The 22389-nt window shown below is 37.3% G+C and overlaps 1 protein-coding gene across 3 annotated transcripts; it reads left to right on the plus strand.

Moving 5' to 3' along the window:
- The first annotated feature begins 432 nt into the window (after nucleotides 1–432).
- On the plus strand, nucleotides 433–15058 carry LOC120539079 (securin-like). 3 transcript variants are annotated; one of them, XM_039768814.1, is made up of 7 exons: nucleotides 433–550; nucleotides 634–722; nucleotides 3371–3479; nucleotides 5415–5578; nucleotides 6900–6981; nucleotides 7256–7402; nucleotides 14536–15058. In XM_039768814.1, exons 3-7 carry the CDS (start codon nucleotides 3389–3391, stop codon nucleotides 14610–14612), a joined length of 561 nt encoding a protein of 186 aa, XP_039624748.1. In that variant the 5' UTR covers nucleotides 433–550; nucleotides 634–722; nucleotides 3371–3388; the 3' UTR covers nucleotides 14613–15058. The 3 variants fall into 3 exon arrangements, with proteins under 3 accessions (XP_039624748.1, XP_039624749.1, XP_039624747.1); XM_039768815.1 differs by having other exon boundaries at nucleotides 651–722; XM_039768813.1 differs by lacking the exon at nucleotides 634–722 and having other exon boundaries at nucleotides 434–550.
- Nucleotides 15059–22389: the final 7331 nt, after the last annotated feature.

Consider the following 22389-nt stretch of genomic DNA (forward strand, 5'->3'; position numbering starts at 1 on the left):
GCGGTGTCTTTTTAAAATTGAAACAAAACATATCAGCTTAACTTTATTGTAATTTAAAAATTCTATTAAATCAATCTAAAAGAAGTAAACCAAACGTATCTTCAAAACATATAAAACATTAAATGTTGCCAGATTTATTTACGAATAGGATTCATTATTGTAAATGAACACATTTTAAAATCTTCATCTTTTTTAACGAATTGAAGCTGCAATGCATACTACAGTGAGAAAGAACACAAGCGGAATGTGACGTACTTTTACATGGAAAAAGAAGTCAGACACATAGATCTTGTCTGATTGGCTGAATTCTGAAAGAATTGACAGATGAGCACGCCTAACGACATACCCTTCTCCAGTCAGATGACTTTCCTCAGCGGAAGTATGAATTCCCGAGTAGCCTAGCCAATCAGATTGGTACATCGGTTTTAAAAAAAGTCGCGCGACAGTTACGTCATTCCTTTATTATTATTTTTCCCCCTCCTTATTCAATGTGCGATGTTACGAATGATGCATTGTAGATATTAGAGCAAAGTGATGCGAATATTTGCAGGTGAGATTGGAGTTTGGAGGCTTTGTTTATAGATCATTTGCCATTATTGTTTACTTGATTTCTTGCCTGTTTGGTCAAAATAGTGTTTTTTGGCTGGCAGGTTTGTCTCGAACGCCTATGACCATCTGAACCGACTCTGCATGCCGTTTCTTCTTTTGACGGCGTTAAGCATGTAAGTCTCCTCGGTATAGCATTAGACTTTTAGAAAAGCTACTTAACCGTTCTTGATGAAAACAATGATTTAACTTAACAGTTTCATTTAGAGTGGTTTAGTTAACTCATTCTTTTGTTATTTTTATTTTTTACCTTACATCGAATTTAACGAACTGAACTTGTTTACGTTTTGAGAATAGTTTGCCTAAAACGTCTTTTTGGATATACTAATTTTTAACATTATACCACGGCCTATTATTTAACGGCTCGAGCACTTTTAAGACTATCAACTAAGGAAAGTTCATATCGTGTGTGTATTCGGTGTGGTACTCAAAAGATGTAGTTGCACAATTCAAACAGTCGTTGGTGTCTTTCATCCATTTTCCAACCCGCTGAATCCGAACACAGGGTCACGGGTGTCTGCTGGAGCTAATCCCAGCCAATACAGGGCACAAGGCAGGAACCAATCCTGGGCAGGGTGCCAACCCACCGCAGAAAACACACCAAGCACACACTAGGGCCAATTTAGAATCACCAATCCACCTAACCTGCATGTCTTTGGACTGTGGGAGGAAACCCACGCAGACACTGGGAGAACATAGGAAGCGAACCCAGGTCTCCTAACTGCGAGGCAGCAGCGCTACCATTGCGCCACCCATTAATTATTCCCATTTATTGAAAAATAGTTTTTGCTTTAAACTTTAATTGAGCAATATTTGGTGAATGAAACGTTTCAGGTGAAACTTTACACCTTAGTTAAGTATAGCAGTTACTTGACTTCATGGGTACGAAATAAAAACAGTTTAATGTTCATTTCCAAATAGTCTTAAAATAACAAACGCAGAAAAGGTGTTTACGTAACTCATCGGTGCGAGTTTTAATAGGATATGAGATTTCCTCAGAGTCAAAGACTGGGCCTTGGCAACTAACTGTACTAATTTAATGTCTCAGTACAACTCATTGTTTCCTTTTTACATTTCCCTTTGTGCCTTGTTGAGATCCTAAGTTTGCACATTGCAGTGCATAATGGGGGGGTCCATAAAAGTGTATCCAGTTTCTGGATTACATAACACGTACTCCATGTCAGTTTTTGCTGTTTGTGTTCAGCTCATTTTCTTTGTGTAAATTTTTATGACTTTGACAGCTATGGTCGGTGAAGCACTGAAGGCTATGTGACCCACTAAAGACTGTTTGGTAGTCATTGTCACTGGCTGGTATTTTAAATTATGTAAGGCTACCCATCTAATTTGAATGTGACTAACATAAATACTTGCAAAAGGTAATACTAAATAACATGTTAAATTTCATCTGCCAAATTGCTTTTTAATGCTTCATTAATTTTTTTTCTTTTTTGTGATCAGTCATGATTGCAAGCTTTGAAAGCTTTTCATGTTGCTGTTCTGTTTTGAACACCAGTGGTATTTTGTGTGTGCTTTAAGGCCATATTTACTAATATAGTGGCATTTGTTACTCCTATGTTAAGTAAATAGGTCTTCAGAAATTAGTGAATAATTTTATTAAACATATATTCCTAACATCATGATTTGAGCATTCCTCAGAAAGCGTGCACACCATTTTTCAAAAACTTTTTATTTGTGTAGACATTTTAAATTAATTCTCTTCCACATCCCTAAAGACTTGCTAATTACTTCCCTTGATGATTCCAAAGTGGTCCACAGTCAGATGTGATGTTTATGTGAATGGGCCCTACGTAGCCCTGAATTAGTTGAAGTGAGTGGTAGAATGTCATGATCTATTTAATTATCAAAGTGGTCTCTGTCTGTGCTTTTTGGTGGTGTTTCACTACCACCTACAAACATCTGGATACGTATAGAAAATGTTTTTTTGGTTGAGCATGAAATCATGTATGTAGTAGTGCTTCCTTCATTTTGGCACCACCAACAAATTGACAGAGCCTCCAATTTGTCACACAGTTTCCTCAAACATTACTCATTTGTTGATGTGAATGACTGCCTCAACTGCTTTAAGCTTCTTTTCAGTGCTCTGTTTTTCTCATACTTGTCTTAATAATTTGTAAACAGCTGTTTTCCTATATTTATCCCTTTTGCTTTTTCACCCACTTCACTGCTTTTGTAAAAATTCACAGATAGTAGAATCTTACACACTGATATCAAAGGTAGCATCCATATATTATTTAGTCTTCAACAAAAGGTTTATAACATTGCAGAAACTACCTCACAAAAAGAACTTGGAAACATTTTGAAAGTCAAAGGTTTTTTATTTTTTTTAAAAAAGCACTTTTCTTTCAATTTGTTTTACTTAAGAATAATGGTCTGTGCAAAAATGTAACATTTGTTTACTGTATAGGAGTAGTAATTCATTTCAGATTTCTGTCTAATTTTAAAGCTTTCTCTGCATTTATTAATATGGACCGTAAGGTCACTGGGTTAAATGTTACCATCTAACACAATTTCTTGAATCTGTACCTAAGTATTTGAATGAGAAAGCATTTGTGATGTCAAGCCATATTCAAAACTTGTCAAGGGTATACTGCTTGCTTCAGAGATTGTTTTAGGACATGAATATTACCTGCCTGTCAACCAGGATTAAGCTGCTTACTGATCCAGTATTTCTTTGGTGTGACATTTTGCTAGCTCTTCTCATAAGATTCTAGGAAAAGTAATTCAGTTTCTGTCATTGTCACAGATTTGAGATTCTACCAAGATGGCATCTGCAGTTTTTGCTGACAAGGAAAATGCAGAATTGGGAAGGACTGGGTCTGCCAAAGTAAATCCAAGACTGCAATCAGCACCAGGTAAGCCGACCTTGTGAGGGTTCAGACTTTAGTTCGATGTCTAATGCTGTCTCACTTTTACGGAACGTTGTGCCTAAGCCATATAAGCGATTGCAATCCTTAACACATTTTTGTATGAGTACTATATGTTTAGCAGAAGGATTGTTCATTTACCTAAATGAAAACAATAGTGCATATCAGTGTTGGATGGAATACTCAAAGTATTTAGATACTGAATATACAATTCTTATTGTAGTCAGATATGTATTCTGATTGAATACTCAAAATGTGCAACTTCTTCAGAAGACTTTATGAATACTGTCTGAGTGAGGAATTGATGTATAGCCTAGTTCATAAAAATGGTATAATAAGTTAAATATATTTAAACATTTACCTGAAAATGCATGTGAATCTCGCATAACACAAATGCTCTGTTTTTACTGTTCAGCAAAAACAAGGAAAAACAACTATTTTTCAGGAAACCTTTATTAATAAAAAGTTGAATTTCTGAAAAAAAAAGTGACTAGCTCAGAGTGCATTTTAGCCATTTCTCATTCTTTACGTGTTCTTTTAAAAAACAAACTTAATTGAAATTATCATTAAAAACAATCAGATTATGCATTTTTTTAACATGGCATAGTTACGCCTAATTAACCTGCCAACTAAATAATTCAGTAAAATAGTATTTACATATAACTTATGCACATCCTCATGTATACCTTAAATCAAATCAAGTGACATGCCACTTTCAAAAGATGTAAGAGTTTTATTTTCTCATCTAGAGATAGCATTTTATGCGTCCTCTTCTCTATTGAGGGATTGTTTTGACCACTTAATTGTTTTTTGGGGCCATTTTTTCACTGAAACAAAGGCCCTTTGATTCCTGGCATCTGCTATATTAAGAGGCAAGCGCACCTGAAATGTAAACTCCAGTTGGCATGCGCTGTGTTGTGTAATTACCTTACCTGGTCAAATAAAGTCAACTGCAGATCACAGTTCAGATCCCCATTTTAATTTTTTTGCCTGTTTCAAGCTTCAATTAGGATCAAGAGGCTAAAAGGCAGACAGAATATCCAGAATCAGCAGTGTGTCGCTGAACATTTGATGTTTCCTCCGCATCTATAGCGCTGCTGCATAAAACATCAAATAATTACTTAACTCCTACTCATTAATTAAAGCACAAATAAATATAAAGCAACAAACACTTTCAGAAAACTGGGCAAAAAAAAAAAAGATTTATGAAAGAGTTTAGCTCTCCTGAACAGAAACCAAACCACTAGAAGAAAGGCATGTCACAAACTTGTTTTGCATCTACAATGCTGCTGCTTCCAGCACGACGGAGCGAGAGCAAGCAATAGGCTTCCTAATGGAAATCATTTAGAACCTAATTTCCTGTATCTTGAACATTAAATTAACCAGTTACACACACACAACACAAGTAGCAAGTGAACAAGACACAAGGCAAACACTGCTCAAACAACTTGTTCAGGAGAGACTTGAGAAAGACAGCGAAAGTTGGAAAAAGTCTGAGGTCCTTGGAAATGTCTGGAGGCCACAGCAGATACAAGTATACCTACACATAACTTAATTCTCTTGGATTCAGTGTAGTGCTAGATGAATGGCACCTTCTAGGTTTGCTTTTTGAAATTTTATTTTTTTTTCTTAAGATTTTTAGATTCACAGTTGATTAAATCTGCAAATAGAAGGGCCGGCTGTGCATTTTTCTTTTTCAGGAAATGCACTTTAAAAGTGTTTAGCATTAAATTTCATGAAGTAACAGTATTCTTAAATACATCATTAGAAACTTACTGTAAGCTGAATCCTGAATGCACTTACTTTTATTTTATGAATACTTACTGGCGGTACTTGTATTGTACTTGTCCAGTACACCCCAAACCTCTGAATAGCATATGTATGTCTTTTAAACATTTTTTTTTTTTGGTGATTATTTTCTAGTTTCTAAAGGCATTGGTTTTGGAGGAAAAACATATCACAGTCTCCACTCTGAAAACCTAAAGGGGAAACAATCACAGTTGGTTCGCAAAGCTCTTGGAGCAGTGAACAAAACTGTATCTTCAAAACCTGTGACTGCAACGAAGAAAGATCTTTCTGGATCAAGAGTATGTCTGCATTACTTTATTTCATCAGAGAATTAAGTCACAAATTACATTATTTAATTATTGTTCTTTTTCTGATTCAGTAGTTTCTGTGGTGTTGGCTCTTCTGTGGCTTAACTTTATAGCATACTAAACAGTGTGTTATGATGTAAATTTGCAGAATTTGAGAAATTTAGCTAGTAATTTTTTTATACAGCATACTTCTGTGCACATGCCCAGAGAATATAATATATAGCTTAGTCCAAAAAAAAAAAGCAACACAACCGAAAAAACATGTTGAATCCAAAACACCATGCAATATGTATGTAGAAATATGCAATTTTATATTTACAGTTTTTTCCTAAGGAAACAAGGTTCTTATTGCATGTAAATACTAAAGTAATACTATGCCGAAAAATATTTTGTGTTTAATTAGTAGTAATGGTTTAGGAAAAATTTTAGCATCATGTTTTCTTAAAGAACAGCGATCAAAAAGTTTTATAATACAGTACAAGGCAATGGTGACCAATACTTTACTTGTATCATAAACATTATCTCCTTTCTCCACAAAAACATTCACATTTTTTCTTGTCCATCACTACAAACTATATGAGGAAGTAACATAAATGGAAAATAATTAATTTTTGGGTTGTGAATTGCTTTAAAAAATGAAAGAACAGGAAAACACTAAAAATCACTTAGGCAAAAATACAACACATTTCTGATTTTTTATGCATCATTGGTGATAACACATCTACTTCTAGCCAAGTGCCAGCAGTAATAATTTCATCAGAGCTAGTGATTCAGAGTGCCACTATCAGAGACTGACAAATGATGAATTAAATAGGCTTGGATACTGAAAACAATACTGACTGCTTAACCAATATCTCAAACAAATGTATATAGTACTAAAATGTCTCCTTCATTGAAATGGTGAAGACTTAGTATGCATTTGTTAACCTTACTAACACATCATTGCAGAAAGTTTATAGCTCCAATCTACGTACTAAACACACACAACACATTTGCATTGTTTTTCTGCATGTACCTTTGTGTGTGTTGTTGTGCTTTTTTATGTTAAGCTTTGTTGGAAGTAGAGGTTTTGAAGAGATCTTGTTGGCTTTGGGTTTAAAGTAGTTTGTTTCTAGATATTACCCAGTACCCATCAGTAAATTGTGTTAAATTAGACTAATTTTTGATGGTGTACATTATTTATTTAATTACTGTGTCTGTAGGATAATGTCATTTAAAGTGACAGAAATTAAAGTTACGTTTTCTTAGCATCTCGTTTGCAGGGCCCATTAGTTGTTCGAATTCCTTATATCCACTAATGTTTTTTTTTTAGCCAATTAAGAAGATAAGTGCTCCAGTTAAGCAGTACAAAGACTATACTGGGATTGAAAAAAACATTCCTTATGATCCAACAGGTAAGCACTGTTCACTAAACTTAAAGTTTTTGCTAAGTTAGTCCTGAATTTTTACTATAGACAGTGCATGTTTGCACATTTTATGAATACTAACTTCATTTTGCCAGCTATATGATGTCAAAGCGGAAGTATTAATCTGTCAAGCATTTCAGAGTTTTCCTTATAATGTGTGAATCTCCACTTTAATGTTTTTCTAGGCTATGATTTATTAAGGTGCAGTACACATTGTACTGTATATGCCTTTCTAATTACTGCTTAAATATATTTTCTGTAGAATTTGAGGACTACTATCAACTTCCTGAAGATCAGAGTATTGATCACTTGTGTCTGGCACGTCTTGCAGTTCCTGCTTACAAAGAAGCTGATGACTCATTGGATTTAGACTGTCCAATGAAATTGTCACCTCTGAAGATGGTAAAAGGTATGTGCAAGGTATCTAGAATATTACAATCATAAGGGAGAGTACTACTACAATAAGAGTTCATGCATTGATCATTGAGACAATTTGGTACTTACATAACTTTTTCCAAATTCCTTCTAGTGTTACCTCCAGATAGGTGTCATTGTATAAACTAATTGCCACCATTTGTTTTTCTTAAGGTGGCATTGTGGCAAAATTCTCAAGAGTGATATTCACATTTTCACAGTGTTTATGTGGGTTTTTCAGATCTTTTCAGATTTTTCAGTCTGGTTTCCCTACATCCCAAACACATATATATTAACTAAATACATTGGCTCAAAATGAGTGTGGTTGTGTATGAGATACTCAGTGATGGAATGGTGATACATCCAGGATTAATTCTTACCATTAATCTAATACTTCTGGAGGGGTTTTTACTCCCCTCAACCCTGAATTAGATTAACTAACTGAGAATTGTATTTTGTAATGCTTTACTTAGTCATCTATATGCTGACTTATGTCTTCAGTAATTAAATGAATGGCTAATATTCATTTATCATAATATCAATTATGGTAACAGAGTCCAACCTAATCACAGTTTCTCTTCTCCACAGCTGTTTTTATGGTTATTTTCTTCTTTTGTTTCATTTGCTCCCGTTATGGGTCGAACCAGCAGATCATTTGTTTATATATCTTCCTGTTCTCTGCATCTTTCTTTGTCATACACCACTATCTGCATGTTCTCTCTCACCACATCCATAAACCTCCTCTTAGGCCTTCCTTTTGCCTGACCGCTTCTTCCCTATAGCATCCTTCTCCCAGTATACCCAGCATCACTCCTCTGCACATGTCCAAACCAGCACAATCTCATCCCTCTGGCTTTGTCTCCAAGCCATCCAACCTGAGCTGACCCTCTAATGTACTTGTTCCTAATCCTCTCCATCCTTCTCACACCCAATGCAAATCTTAACATCTTTGACTCTGCCACCTCCAGCTCTGTCTCCTATCTTTTTATCAGTGCCACCATCTCCAACCCATATAACATAGCTGTTCTCACTACCATTTTGCAGACCTTCCCTTTCACTCTTGCTGGTACTTGTCTTTATCAAAATTACTCCTGACACTTTTGTCCTCCCACTCCACTCTACCTGCACTCTATTCTTCACCTCTCTTCCACACTCCCCATTACTTTGTACTATTGATCCCCCAAGTATTTAAACCCATCCAGTTTGGCCAACTCTACTCTGTGCATACATCCTCATCATTCCTCTGACCGACCTCTCATTCACTCACACTTACTCCATCATGGACTTATTGACCTTCATTCCTCTCCTCTAGAGCAGAACTCCACCTTTCCAGGGTCTCCACAACCTGCTCCCTTCGCCTATTATATATCACATTATCATTGTCATTCACAAACATCTTAGTACATGTAGATTCCTGTCTAATATCCTCTTTGAACCTGTCTGTCACTATTGCAAATGCAAGCGTTCAGAGCTGATCCTAACGTAATCCCACCTCCACCTTAAACGCATTTGTCACTCCTACCACAGACCTCACCACTGTCACAATTCCCTTTCCTGTGCCACTCATACATACTTCTTTGCCACACCTGACTTCCTCAAGTAACACCTGTAGTCATATGCTTTCTCCAGGTCCATAAAGACGCAATGCAGCTTCTTCTGGCCTTCTCTATACCAGTGTTTCCCAAACCCGGTCCTGGGGGGCCCCTCTGTGGCTGCAGGGTTTTGTTCCAACCAGATTTCTAATCAGTGACAACACCTGATAGCACTGATCTCATTTAATTATCTTTTTTTTTTCTCTTATTCTACATTCAGAAAAGCACAGCAGCATGATTTTTACATTTATAAGACATTTAGAAATATTTCTGCTTTTGCTATAGATTTAAATGCTTAACTCTCTTTTGTTGATTTCATTATATTTTGCCCTTTTTCTGTGCAGTTTTTCCCCTTCGTTGTAACTTACTAACAATTAAAAACGAGCAGAGCAGACACGCAGGCAAACAACACTGAAAGGCTGCTACTTTAGTGTTAGACCCACTGATTATTAAATGATGGATTAATTAAACAATTAGAACACCTTGAAAAGTAGAATGAAAATCACGATGAAAATATTGTTAAAAAGAAAAAAATACATTATTCCTATATAACTTCTTGGTACATTTTAATATATTTAGTTTTTTTGTTTTTTTTTACACCAAACTTAGTTTTCTAATTTCTATATTGTTCCCAAAACACAGAACTTGGGAAATAACACATCACTTAATTAGCCCAGGAGTCCAATTAAAAACAAAAGCTGGTTGGAACCCCCACAAGGGGTCCCCAGGACCGAGTTTGGGAAACAATGCTCTATACTTATCCATCAACACTCTTAGAGCAAACATCACATCTGTAGTGTTCTTTCATAGCATGAAACCTTACTGTTCCACTACTCTTTTCCATAACTTCATGCTGTGGCTGATCCATTTTATCTCTCTGTAGTTACTACAGTTCTGCACATCACCCTTAACTTCATGCTGTGGCTGATCCATTTTATCTCTCTGTAGTTACTACAGTTCTGCACATCACCCTTAATTATTAAAAACTGGTACCAATACATGTCTTCTCCACTCGTCAGGCATCCTCTCACTATCCAAGATTGCACTAAGGAATCTGCTTAAAAACTGTACTGCCATCTCTCCTAAACACATCCATGCTTCTACAGATGTATCATCTGTACCAACAGCCTTCACATTCTTCTTCATCTTAATCGCTAGCCTTAGTTCCTCCTTGCTAATCCATTGTACTTCCTGGTTCACCATCTCCACATCATTAATCTCTCTCTCTCTCCCTCTCCCTCTCCCTCTCCCTCTCCATCAACCTCACAAAGTACTCTTTCCATCTGCTCAACATACTTTCCTTGCTTGTGAGTATGTTTCCACCTTTATCACCCTAACCTGCTGCACTCTTTCCCGTCTTGGTTCCTCTGTCTAGCCAATTGGTACAGGCCCTTTTCTCCCACCTTAGTATCCAGCCTCTCATACAACTGTACAACTCATCATTCATTTTATCTTTAGCCTTCGCCACCTCTGTCTATACCTTACACCTCATCTGAGTGTACTCCTGTCTTTATTCATTTCTCTTATTATCCCACTTCTTCGCCAACCTCTCCATCTGTATACTCTTCTGTACTTCTCCATTCCATCACCAGGTTTCTTTGTCATACTTTCTCTGTCCGGATGTCACACGAAGAACCTCTTTAGCTGTCACCCTTACCCCTCCTTTTAGAAGTTCCAGCATTTCATCCTTGGCTCTGCCCTCACTCTCCTCTTCTTGATCTTCGTTATCCTACAGACCACCATCCTATGCTTCCTAACTACGCTTTCCCCTGCCACCACTTTGCAGTCTCCAATCTCCTTCAGACTGATCCTCTTGCACAGACTATAATCCAACTGTATGCATCTTCCTCCACTCTTGCACATCACCATGTGTTCCTCACTCTTCTTAAAATGCATATTCACCACAGCCATGTCTATCCTTTTCGCAAAATCCACTAATATTTGACCTTCTTCATTCCTCTGACAACATGCCTACCCATCACCTCCTCATCCCCTCTGTTCCTTTCACCAACATGTCCATTGAAATTTGCTCTAATCACCACTCTTCTCTTCCTTGGGTACACTCTCTACCAATTCATCCAACTCATACCAGAAAACTTCTTTCTCATCCATCACACACCCAACTTGTGGGGCATATGCTCTAATAACATTCATCATCACACCTTCAATTTCCAGCCTCATAATCAACACTCTGTCCAACACTCTTTTCACCTCCAAAATACTCTTGACACACTGTTCCTTCAGGATAACCCCTACCCCATTTTCTCTTCCCTTCCACACCATTGTAGATCAATTTGAACCCACCTCTGATGTACCTAGCATTACTGCCCTTCCATCTGGTCTCTTGCACGCACAATACAGGGTGGTGCAGATCTAATTATGAAATTTTCATTAAGCTATAACTTATTTTTATTACATGGAGAATTCACAGGTTTTTTCTGTCCTCCCTGGCCATTGAACCTTACTTTTATTCTATGTTAGTGTTCTCTTATTTTAATTCTTACTTTGTCTCTTTTGTCTTTCTTCATCATGTAAAGCACTTTGAGTTACATTATTTGTATGAAAATGTGCTATATAAATAAATGTTATTGTTGTTGAATGGAGGACAAGTGGGACATTACATGGAAAATCAGTGAATTAATTCAATGTAAGTCCATTTTTGTTTATTGCAAGATATTTCAAACAGTACTTTTGTCTTTCATTGTTTTCCTGCATTGCATTAAAAGTTGCATAATTAGATCTGGACCACCCTATATATTAACCTTCCTTCTCTCCATCATATTGAATAACTCTCGTTCCCTTTACCAGTCATGCTGCCAACATTCAAAGTTTTCCTCCCTTCCGTTCTCCTAGCCTTCCTCCTCTCCTCCTGCCAATGGACACCTTTCCCCCTCTTCTTCTCTTTCAGCCAACAGTAGCCCAATTTTCCCCAGCATTCTGTTGGCTAACAGTATTGGTGGTGGGTGTGGTTAATCTGGGCTTTGACCAATCCAGTTTCAAAATGTATGTCAAAATTTTACATGAGATACCTTTACTGACATAACCCTCTCCATTTATCCAGGCTTGAAACTGGTATGAAGAAACACACTGGTTTGTGCTTTCCCTTGTGGTTGAGTTAGCTGATTTTATGGTTATGTTGGCTACAAATTTTTAAAACATCTGTATTTCAATTGCAAAGCAGTCTCTCATCAGTCAGTTGGCAAGGTGTGTCACAGACGTTTCCAATATATTTCTGAATGTATATTTTGACTAGTTTATAGCACTGTGCATATGCACTGTATGTGCTACCTCACTATTTGTTAATGGGACAAATTAATGCAGCCCTCCCTATTGATTAAAGTCTAGACTGTTATTTGTTAGTTTGTATTTGCTTTTAGTATTATAGCATCTGAAGTGCTTTTTGTGTGCTATCATGTAGTAAGATTTTTTTTATATACTTTTGAAATTCCTAAGTTTATAAAAATGAAGTTAACACTGCAATATAAACTTGGCCACTTTATCACTAGACAAGTGTACCTAATAGGTAGGAGTTATTTTGCCTCCAGTGTAGCTTGAATTGTTCACGGCAGAGGTTCATCAAAATGCTAGAAAAATTCGTTAGAGATTTTGGTCGATGGTGACTTAATAGCATTATAAAGTTCCCACTGTTTATTTTTTTTGCCCATTCATTTATGTAGTGAGACTCCTGTCCCAACTCATTTCAACAGTGCTTAATTGGAATGACTTGTGGTGAGCGTGTGCAGTCTACTGGAGTAAAATGAAGTCGTCATTATGTTTGTAACAGGCTTGAGATGACACATGCATTGTGACATGTCACAATATTCTGTTGGAAGTATCCATTTTTAAAAGTGTACACTGTGGCCATAAAGGAATGATAGATGGTCAGAAACAAAGCTTAGATATGGTATGGTATCCAGGTGAAGGTTAATTGGTATTCAGAGGCATAGTAAGTGACAGCAAAATATTCCCTATGCTATTACACTATCCACCATAGATCAATGCTTTTTACTTCATGTTTAGAATATCGTATAAAAGCAAAAGCAAAAATCTAGATTTGTCAGGCTCAACAGCATTTTTTAAATTTTCAGTAGACCCTTTTTTTTGATATACCCCATATTACCTCATCTTTTCTTTTTCTTAGATGGAAGAAGTGGAAATTTTTGTAATCTTTTTTGCTGCTTGTAGTACAGGGTGTCCCACTCAGGAGTACAACTTTAATAATGCGAATTACTCGCGAACGCGTGAATGGAAAGTTGAGCTGTAAGAACTGAACATACCTGTATTTAGTGGAAAACAAGTCCACATTACAAAAGGTGCTGAAAATGTCCTCCCCCAACGTCCGCGCACAAGGAAACGCGATGCTCCATATTTGAGAATGTCCTCTGCAACATGTTACTGTCGATGGCCGCAATTTCAAGCTTGATGTTTGCTTTCAGTTGTTCGATGGTCCTGGGTTTGCTTGCATAAATCTTGCCCTTTAAATATCCCCAAAAATTTGGGGGAGTTAAATCGGGCGATCGAGGTGGCCACAAACCTTTCGAGATCACCCTGTCTCCAAAAAACAATCGGATCTCTTTCTCACTGACGTGAGATATGGCACGTTGCCCCGTCCTGTTGGAAGTAACTTTCTTGAAGTTCGTAGTCATCCAGTTGTTTCACAAATTTTTCAAATAAGGACAAGTATTGCATGCTTGCTTTCGCCACTCTGCAGGGTTGGTGTCTGGGGATAGACAGCCGTTTGCGCCTGGCCGCTGCCACATCCGGGGCCGCCATAGCGGCGCCCGCTATAGTGCCCGCCTCTTTATGACACAGAATCAATTCTTCATTAAATAAGGAATGTTTTGAACCTTGTTGCATGATGATATATGCACGCGTTGCAGAGTAATTCGCATTTTTAAAGTTGTACTCCCGAGTGGGACACCCTGTACATCTACTTGAATTTCCAATGTCCAATCAAGAGATGCACTGCTACACTCTACTGTTATAAACAAGCTGTTATTTGAGCATTTGTGAACTTTGTTAGCTTAAACAATGGTGGCCTTCCTCCTCTGACCTTTCCTATTAATAAGGTGTTTTTGCCCACTGAATGGCTACTTAGTGGATTATTTAATGTTTACAGTTTTAAGAAAATAGTGCAGTAGAGTGTGTAGTATGTAAACGTGCTGGAGAATAATTGCTCCTGGTATGCTGGAGCAATGTAATGTTTGATTGAAGCACAAGTAAACCTCTTGATCATGCGTGCAAACATTTCGTAATGAGTTGCATGATTAACTGCGTGTGTGCAGGCTAATTGTGTTCAAGCACAGATGTACCTAAAAGTTGGCCACTCAATGTTTATTGCTTGACGGGTTTTCAGTATCAGTTATTTTACAGTCATTTATGATTATAGATGCATTTTGTTTTCAATTGATTTTTATTTAATTGATAACCTAATTTCACTTTATTAGCTCAGACACTTCCTATTTAAGTGTTAAAGTCATAATTAACTTTTGCATATCAAATGTCTTAAATTTACCATGCTTGTGTTTTCTTTCAGAAACTGTTAACACAGAAGATGAATCTTTTCTGGAAACTCTCGGTGAACTAACAGTTTTTCTACCACCAGATATCTGAACTTTGTTTATGTTGTAATATTTTTGTTGTGTTCATATATTTCAATTTCAGTATCTTTTTTTTTTAAATAAAGTTTCTTTTTCCATTTAATTTAAATATAGTTATTCTGGATGTTTATAATAGTTGAGCTTAGGATTTTGTAAAATGTAGCTTCTCAGAATTGAATTAAGCAGGTCTGAGAATGTCTGTGTGTACATACACATGGTTAGCTAATGCCTAGCACTACTGTCCATTAACTCTGGATTGATTGATTTTTGCTTACATTCAGTGTTTGCAGGTCCTTCTGTTTTGACTGGTGGCCAGAATATCAAAAACCTTTTTGAATGTTAAGGCACCAGCTGGATGTCCCTGTTTAGTAAACGGAATAAACAAAAACTTTGCACGGTGGCACAAACTAAAAGTGACAACATAATAGCCCAACAAATAAACATTTTTTTTCCCTTGAATAATTTCTCAAAAATGCTTTAGTTTTCTTATTTTCAGGGCAGGAGTGAACCTTACTCTTGAAGTCCTGAAGTATGCTTGTTTTTCTGGAGAGATTTTCAAACTTCTACTGCTGTTCTTTTGGGTTTGCTGCCAGGGCTTGATGTAGTACTTGTATTGTTCCCAATAGCAGTTCCTTCAGTAATTCAAATGGAGTGATGGTAAATTGGAAAGGCATCCAGATGGCCCTGGAATTTTTTTTATAAGGCCTGTTGATCCCAACACCATTGGCACAATTACAGTAGTTTTACTCCACATCTGGCTCATCTCTAATTGCATTTCTTGATATTTGGTTAATTTTTGTCTTTCCATTTGGAGTATGAAGTAATCACTTGTGACTGAAAATTTAATGACCAGTGCTTTATCAGGCTGTTTTTGTTTGACAAGTAAGTTTTCCCTTGTTAGGGGAAGCACAGGTAACTCGTTGGATGCCATCCGCTGCGGACCATCTGGTTTTATAGAGCCATGACTGGAAAGGGCAGGGCCAGCTCTGGATGCTGCAGTTGGGTTAGTTGCCCTCACCAGGTGGCTTCTTGAGAAGCTGCAAGTGAAAAAGGAGAGGTGGTTAGTGTGTACCACTTACCTCAGCAGAGCCAGGAAGGGGATCCCAAAGCGCACATGCATGGATTTATATGAAGTACAAGTGCAATGCAGATTGTCTATAGAAATAAATGTATTTCTGCAAGTGCACCTACTTATTTTTTTAAAACAAAGATCTACTCCTTTCCAAATTTTTCAGTATTTATCAGTATCAATAGCGCTCTAATTTTCCACAGGAGGATTTTTTTTTTATTAAAGAAGCTTAATAAATAAATATGATAACCAAAAAAAACCCTCCCCCAAATACACACCAGCGTGACTTAAAGGAAAGAAAATTTCTGGCTTGCCTAAAGATAAAATTCATTGGCTGAATGAAAACCCTCAGTGTTGGTGTGTCAGAGAAGGGAAGTGCAATGACGCTCAGTTTTGTTTTCATTCTGTCTTTCACAACTAATATATGACAGGACAAAAGTTCATTCCATAACTGAGCCTGCCTTTTTAATTAGCTTGTTAATTTAGTGACCCTCTCCTGAAGTGATGTTACCAACCCAGCACACCACAGGGTAGAAAATTACACCATCTATCACAGAATATGTAAAAGATGTCAGTTCCCATATTAAAGGAACACAGTCTCTTAAGGAAAAAAGAACCTGCTCTGCCCTTTCTTATATAGTTCTCTGTCATTGGAGACCAGTCCAACTCCAAGTACTTGTAAAACTGCACCACCTCTCCATCTACTCCCCAAATAGCAACCCAACATAGTCACTTTGGCGTGGTGAAAGTCAATAAGCAGTTACTTGGTTTTGTTGATGTAAAGTTGCACCCTCTAACAAGGTTCTCCACCTGACTCCTATAATCTCTCTCATTCTTCTTGTCAATGTGCCCATTACTGCAGAAACATCAGAATTTCTGCAGGTTATATGACCTGTTGTTCTAGTCCGAAATTTAGAGAGTGAACAGAAACGAAGACAGCACTGTTCCTTGTAGTGCTCCAGCATTATTCACGTCTGTATAAGAGATACAAAATCCTTGAGACTCACAAGCTGTGTTCTGTCTGACTGCTAATTAATTATCCAGGCCACCATAGGCTAATCCACTGATATACCCCTGATTTTATTGTTAGTGAGGGTACAATTGTTTCAACACAGAAGGTAATATAGTCAATGATGCAGTGGCTGAGTCTCTCAAAATCATCCCTATGTGGCTAGCACAGAGCCATTTCAACTGCCACACTCCACTTCTTTACTGTCCAGGTGGTAACTGGATACTGTCTAGTAACAGGCTTGTAAGTGGAATAAGATGGATCAGATTGTGGTCAGACCAAAGCTGCCACAGGTTTACAATTCATCTTTAACATTTGAATACAGCGGCTTCAGCTTGTTCCCTCGGGTGAAATGTGACGCAGACTGCTGGATGTTTGTCATGAACCATGTTACTTTGGAAGGAAATGAAGTCACCACTTACTATAACTGCAGGGTCCAAATGATTCATCATTAGATCGTCGATCATTACTAAGTGAATCATTTCTGTTGTGGACTCTGTTGTGAAACTTCTATCCCTAGTCAAATAACATGAATGTCTAAATTACACATTTTAGTTTAATATGCTACCTTTTCCATCATTCCATATTAACATAGATGACCAGAACCCCTCATGTCTGTTTTCCACATTGCAGTGAGTCTATCCAGCTTTAATAAGAAGCTACCCCTTGGAGGTAGTAGCAAAGGAGAGAATGAAAGCAAAACTAAGCCCCATTGTGACAATGCTGCATATCCTTTCTGACACACTAACACTGAGGACTTTCAAGCAATGAATTGTTCAGCAGAAGTGTGTCAAACACTACAGGACTGCTTTATACCAACATCAATACATCTGAATAACGCCTCACTGTACTATTAACTGCCAAGTCAGAAGTTTTATTTCGTTTTAGTCATTCATTTTGTACATATATATATATATATATATATATATATATATATATATATATATATATCAAACACCAGCCACTTTATTAGGAACACATGTTCAATTTTTTTAACAAAAACATCTAATTAGCCAATCACACAGCAGCATTTAAGCATGTAGACATTGTCAAGATGACCTGCTGAAGTTCAAACAGAGCATCAGTATGGGGAAAAAACACGATGTAAGTGACTTTGAACGTGGCATGGTTGTTAAGTGCCAAATGGGCAGGTCTGAGTATTTCAGAAAATGCTTGTCTACTAGGATTTTTATAAACAGCCATCTCTAGGGTTTACAGAGAATGGTCTGAAAAAAGGAAACTATCCAGTGAGCGGCATTTCTAAGGGCATAAAATACCTTGCTGAATGAGTTCACTGTACTCCACTGGCCTCCACAGTCACCAGTTCTCAACCCAAATGTCCTTGCACCCCCTGGCGGTGGCCACAGGCTCCAACAGGGTTGAGATCCCATGCTTATGACCCGTGGCCCCACTGGAAAACGAGGGGGCTGCCCTCTGTCGTCCCAAAGGAGAAACTGTCCTGGAAATACTCTCTCCCCAGTTCCTTCACAGGGGGCTCACCCTCTGGTCAGGTTACTGTATCTGTAATAGATCAAGACATAAGAAAAAAATGCAGGGCTTGAAGTTGACACCACAATTTGCTATTCTTTGGTTACTGGTGTTCCTCATGCAGTTGTTTACATGTTAAAATACTTCCCATATTTTTAATAGATTTAAATAGGTAAAGGAGGCAAGTAAAGCAGCAAATAACTGAATAGTAGACAGTGTTATAAGAAAGAGCAAAAGAAATTTGACAAAAGAAAGAAGACCATTGAGTCCATCAAGCTCATTTGTTTAACAAGTAGTTAATCTGTTCCAATATCTTATTCGGATACTTCTCAAAGGTTTCTGCTTCAACTACATGTTTTGGTAGTTTGTTCCACATCTCATTTAGTAAAGAAGTGCTTACTGGCTTCAGTCCTGAATGTACTTCTCCTTATTTCCCACTGGTGTCATCAACTGCATGATTCATTGAGAAGTTGAAAGAATTCTGCTGGATCTACTTTATCAATGCCTTTGAGGTTTTTGAAGACCTGGATTAGGTCCACATGTATTCTCCTCTGCTCCAGACTAAACAGGTTTCATTCTCGGAGTCTGTTAAAGTAGGAATGTCCTTAAGTCATGGAATGCACGTAGTTGGTCAACTGCTAATAGAAGCTGTACAGTTTGTGTGTGTGGTGAGTAGCATTGTGGATTTGCCATCACTGGTGACTGTACTTGGTGGGAGGTGAATAGAAACAAGGAAAAGGCACACATTTTACATAAGCCTAAATCCATCTTGGTTGCAATAATTAACGCGGATTTGGCAAAGGTTTTGGTGAACAAAAAAGAAGATTTCATAATTAACTCGAGAAATTTGCCAGCAGGTTACTAACCAGTTAGCAGGCAATATTTATTCTCTGTTGACAGTAGATTGGCATACTGCAAATCTTTGTCAAATTACTTTGATGAAACCAATACACTCCCCACTCACTGATTGTAGTCAGAATAGGTGCCAGATACTAGGATGTTACCAAATCTGGATAAGGCATGCCTTGGGCACCAATCATGAAAACTTTTAAGATTAATAAAAACAGGAGAATTAAGGATTGTTACATTCAGGAAAGGGTGGCACTATAATACAGTGGTAGCACTGCTGCTTTGCAAAAGGGAGACCAGGGTTCACCTCCCAGGTCCTTCCTGTATGTAGTTTGCATGTTCTCACTGTGTTTGTGTGGATTTCCTCCCACAATTCATATTTACGGATGCAGGTTACGTGGACTGGTGACACTAAATTGGCCCAATGAGTGTGTGTATATGTGTGTGTGTGTGTATGTGTTCACTGTGGAAGAATAATTATAGGGTAGCATAGCATTCATCTTTTAAGAAATAGCATAAAGGGATAATAAATGTCGTAAACAAGATAAAGGTCAAGTGAACAACAAAATATACACTGAAATACTCGTATAAGAATTGGTTTAGGAAAAATACTGAAATGGTCAAGTAAATAAAGAATGCACCAGAAGAAAGGCTGGTGTAATATACAAAATGTACTGAAGGATGACTAAGAGATGAATAAGAAATCAGCAGATGTCCTATAAACAAGCAGAATGGACAGTTGCTATATGCACAGAAATTTCAAGGGTGGTGGCTTAACCCAAAGAGTATAAGAAGAACCAGAATATAATACAATAGACTTTTATTTTATATAAATCATTTGGGTGTAAATCAACGAACCATCCATAGTAAATGTTTACATTGATTGACACTGTATGTAAATTCAGTAGTTTATAAAATGAACCTCAATTATTCTTTGTTTCTCTGATCATTCTGACCATGCTGTAACAGACTGCCTTTGAAGAATGCTCCCTCCAAGGCATTTTGACAAGGAGTAATTAAAAGATACAATGAACAGCTTTTCTCCTGCCTGATTACTGAATTGTCCTGTTAAAGGACATTTCTTTCTTAAATAAGATGTTAAATTTCGACCACATCACCCTGCATGCACTGGTGTCCAGTGATTGTTCCTGCTTTGTGCCCCCATGCTTGCTTGCTAGACTCCAGCCTGCCGTGTTTTTGCTCAAGTATAAGTGGGCTTAGAAAATGGTACGGTACAATGATTAATACTGAAATGATTAAAAAAAAAAAAGGTTGGCCACTTCCATAAGTCATAAAAATTATGAACCCTGTGATTTAATTACATGTAAATTATAAAGATTTAACACAGAGTTGTATTAATAACCCAAATGAGGCTTTACTTTACTGAGAAAATGATCTTTATGTCAAATATAGTGAAATGGAAGGAGAAAGGGACTTTTGTCCTCCTGTTTCTTTCCACAGTGAGGTGATCAGGCCTTGTTTCTGTCTAGTTGGCTGACAGAAGTTTTATAAGGTATGCAAGACATACCATGGGATTGTGCTGTAGAAAATATGAATTAAAGTCAGATGTAATGAGATTCACTGCATCTTTCTGAAGTTCTAGCTCTGTAATAGATTTGTACTGTTGCTGTGCAATATGTGCATAATTAATGCACTGCAAAGAATGAAAATCCTGCACATTACTATGTTCATATCTGATGCAGCTTCGCTACAGGTGCTTTACATGTTTTGTGTGGCATCAGTATTTGCGCTCATTTTGGTCTTTTCAGAATGTGATGAATGTGACAGAATGCAACTTAAATGCAAAGTTATTAAGAGTAGATTAAAAGAAAAAGGATAGCATGGGTTCTTCAAAGCCGTACATGTTCCCTGTGGTTCTCTAGTTTTCTTTCCATATCCACTGGTTTTTTTTTTAACAAATCTGCATTTATATGTGTACCAGTTCTGTATTTTGTAATTAGTATAATCTATACTTGTATTTTAACTGACGATTGTTCACAGCACTCTATACCTACAGTCAGTGAAGAGCTCCATACAAAATATCGTACTGCATTGTACATTCCTGGGTTGGGTGTGTGCATCAGTGTGTCCTGTCCACGTTTATATAGGGTCAACATTCTCATGTGTACAGAGTACTGTGAAATTCTTTCTCTATATTCAAATCAATTTGCAACACATTGTCACCAGAGAGTATAATTACCTTGCCTTGAAGCTTATGTATTCCTTAACTGAAAAAATCTCAGAACATGTCTGTCATAGCAATATACAGTATATTTTGGTGGGCTCCTACCTTGCACCTACTGCCAGGAAGCTGTGTGCATATTTATCAAACATTTCAGTATTACTTATAGGAACTGCACTAAAAGTCTGCCTGGGATAAGAACTTGTCCTACTCCACAGTAGAACATTAGAAGAACTTATTTAGTGTCCTATGCCCACTCCCAGCCATAAGTTGTAGTTTATCTCTGAGAATGAATGATGTCATGATTTTACAGGACGCTGAGCCACTTGTGAAGGCATTTTGTAATTTTCTAGAAAAGCTAAGGCTTCATCACAAAGATAATAATAATTAAAGTAGTAGGAGGAGAAGCAAAACATATGGTAGGATATTGCATTAGAGCTGAACGTAACTGTTGCTACTTCTCAACAACATCTGGAATAATACAGTTTGCCTCGATGGCCACCTGTGTGTTGAATGCAGTTTGCTTTAGTATCACCTCACATAAGAATATCGATGAAATGTATATATCTGTGTATTACCTCACACGTTGTAAAGGCATTCAAAGTTTGTGCAAATATCAAGAAATGGTTGGCTGCAACATACCCAAATCATCGCTATTGCAAAGCTGCATTCTCCCTGTGGCCAAAAAATGTAAAGTTAGTTTCATTTCAGCTGACAGCTAAATCACATAATGTACCAAATTTGTTATGAATATTATTCCATCCCTGTTAGATCGATCAATTATCTTTTACATCACTATTGTCCAGCAGTTCCAAAACATTCAACCTTCCCCACGATGTGTGCTTTGATCTCTGCCTGGATGCCCTCTTCTTGCAGCTCCTAACTCTTCTAAATCCTGGTGAAACTACTAGTAGTTTCCTAAATTGAAAATAAATAAAATGCTATTACTCCGGTTTCATCCCACAGTTCAAATACATGCAGGTTAGATGGACTGGCAAAACTAAACTGGCCATTGAGTGTGGTTGTGGTGTGTGTGTTCACCCTGCTATGGCCTTGCCCCTTATGCCAGCTGAAATAAGTTCCAGCACCCCTGCAACCTTATTCAGGACTAACAAAATGACTGTTACTTGTAGTCCAAAGAGGAAGATCAAATCTCCTTCACTCTTTTTGAGATTTCTAATCCAATTAGGACT

The sequence above is a fragment of the Polypterus senegalus genome, chromosome 11 (assembly GCF_016835505.1).
Source record: "Polypterus senegalus isolate Bchr_013 chromosome 11, ASM1683550v1, whole genome shotgun sequence".
Lineage (NCBI taxonomy): Eukaryota > Metazoa > Chordata > Cladistia > Polypteriformes > Polypteridae > Polypterus > Polypterus senegalus.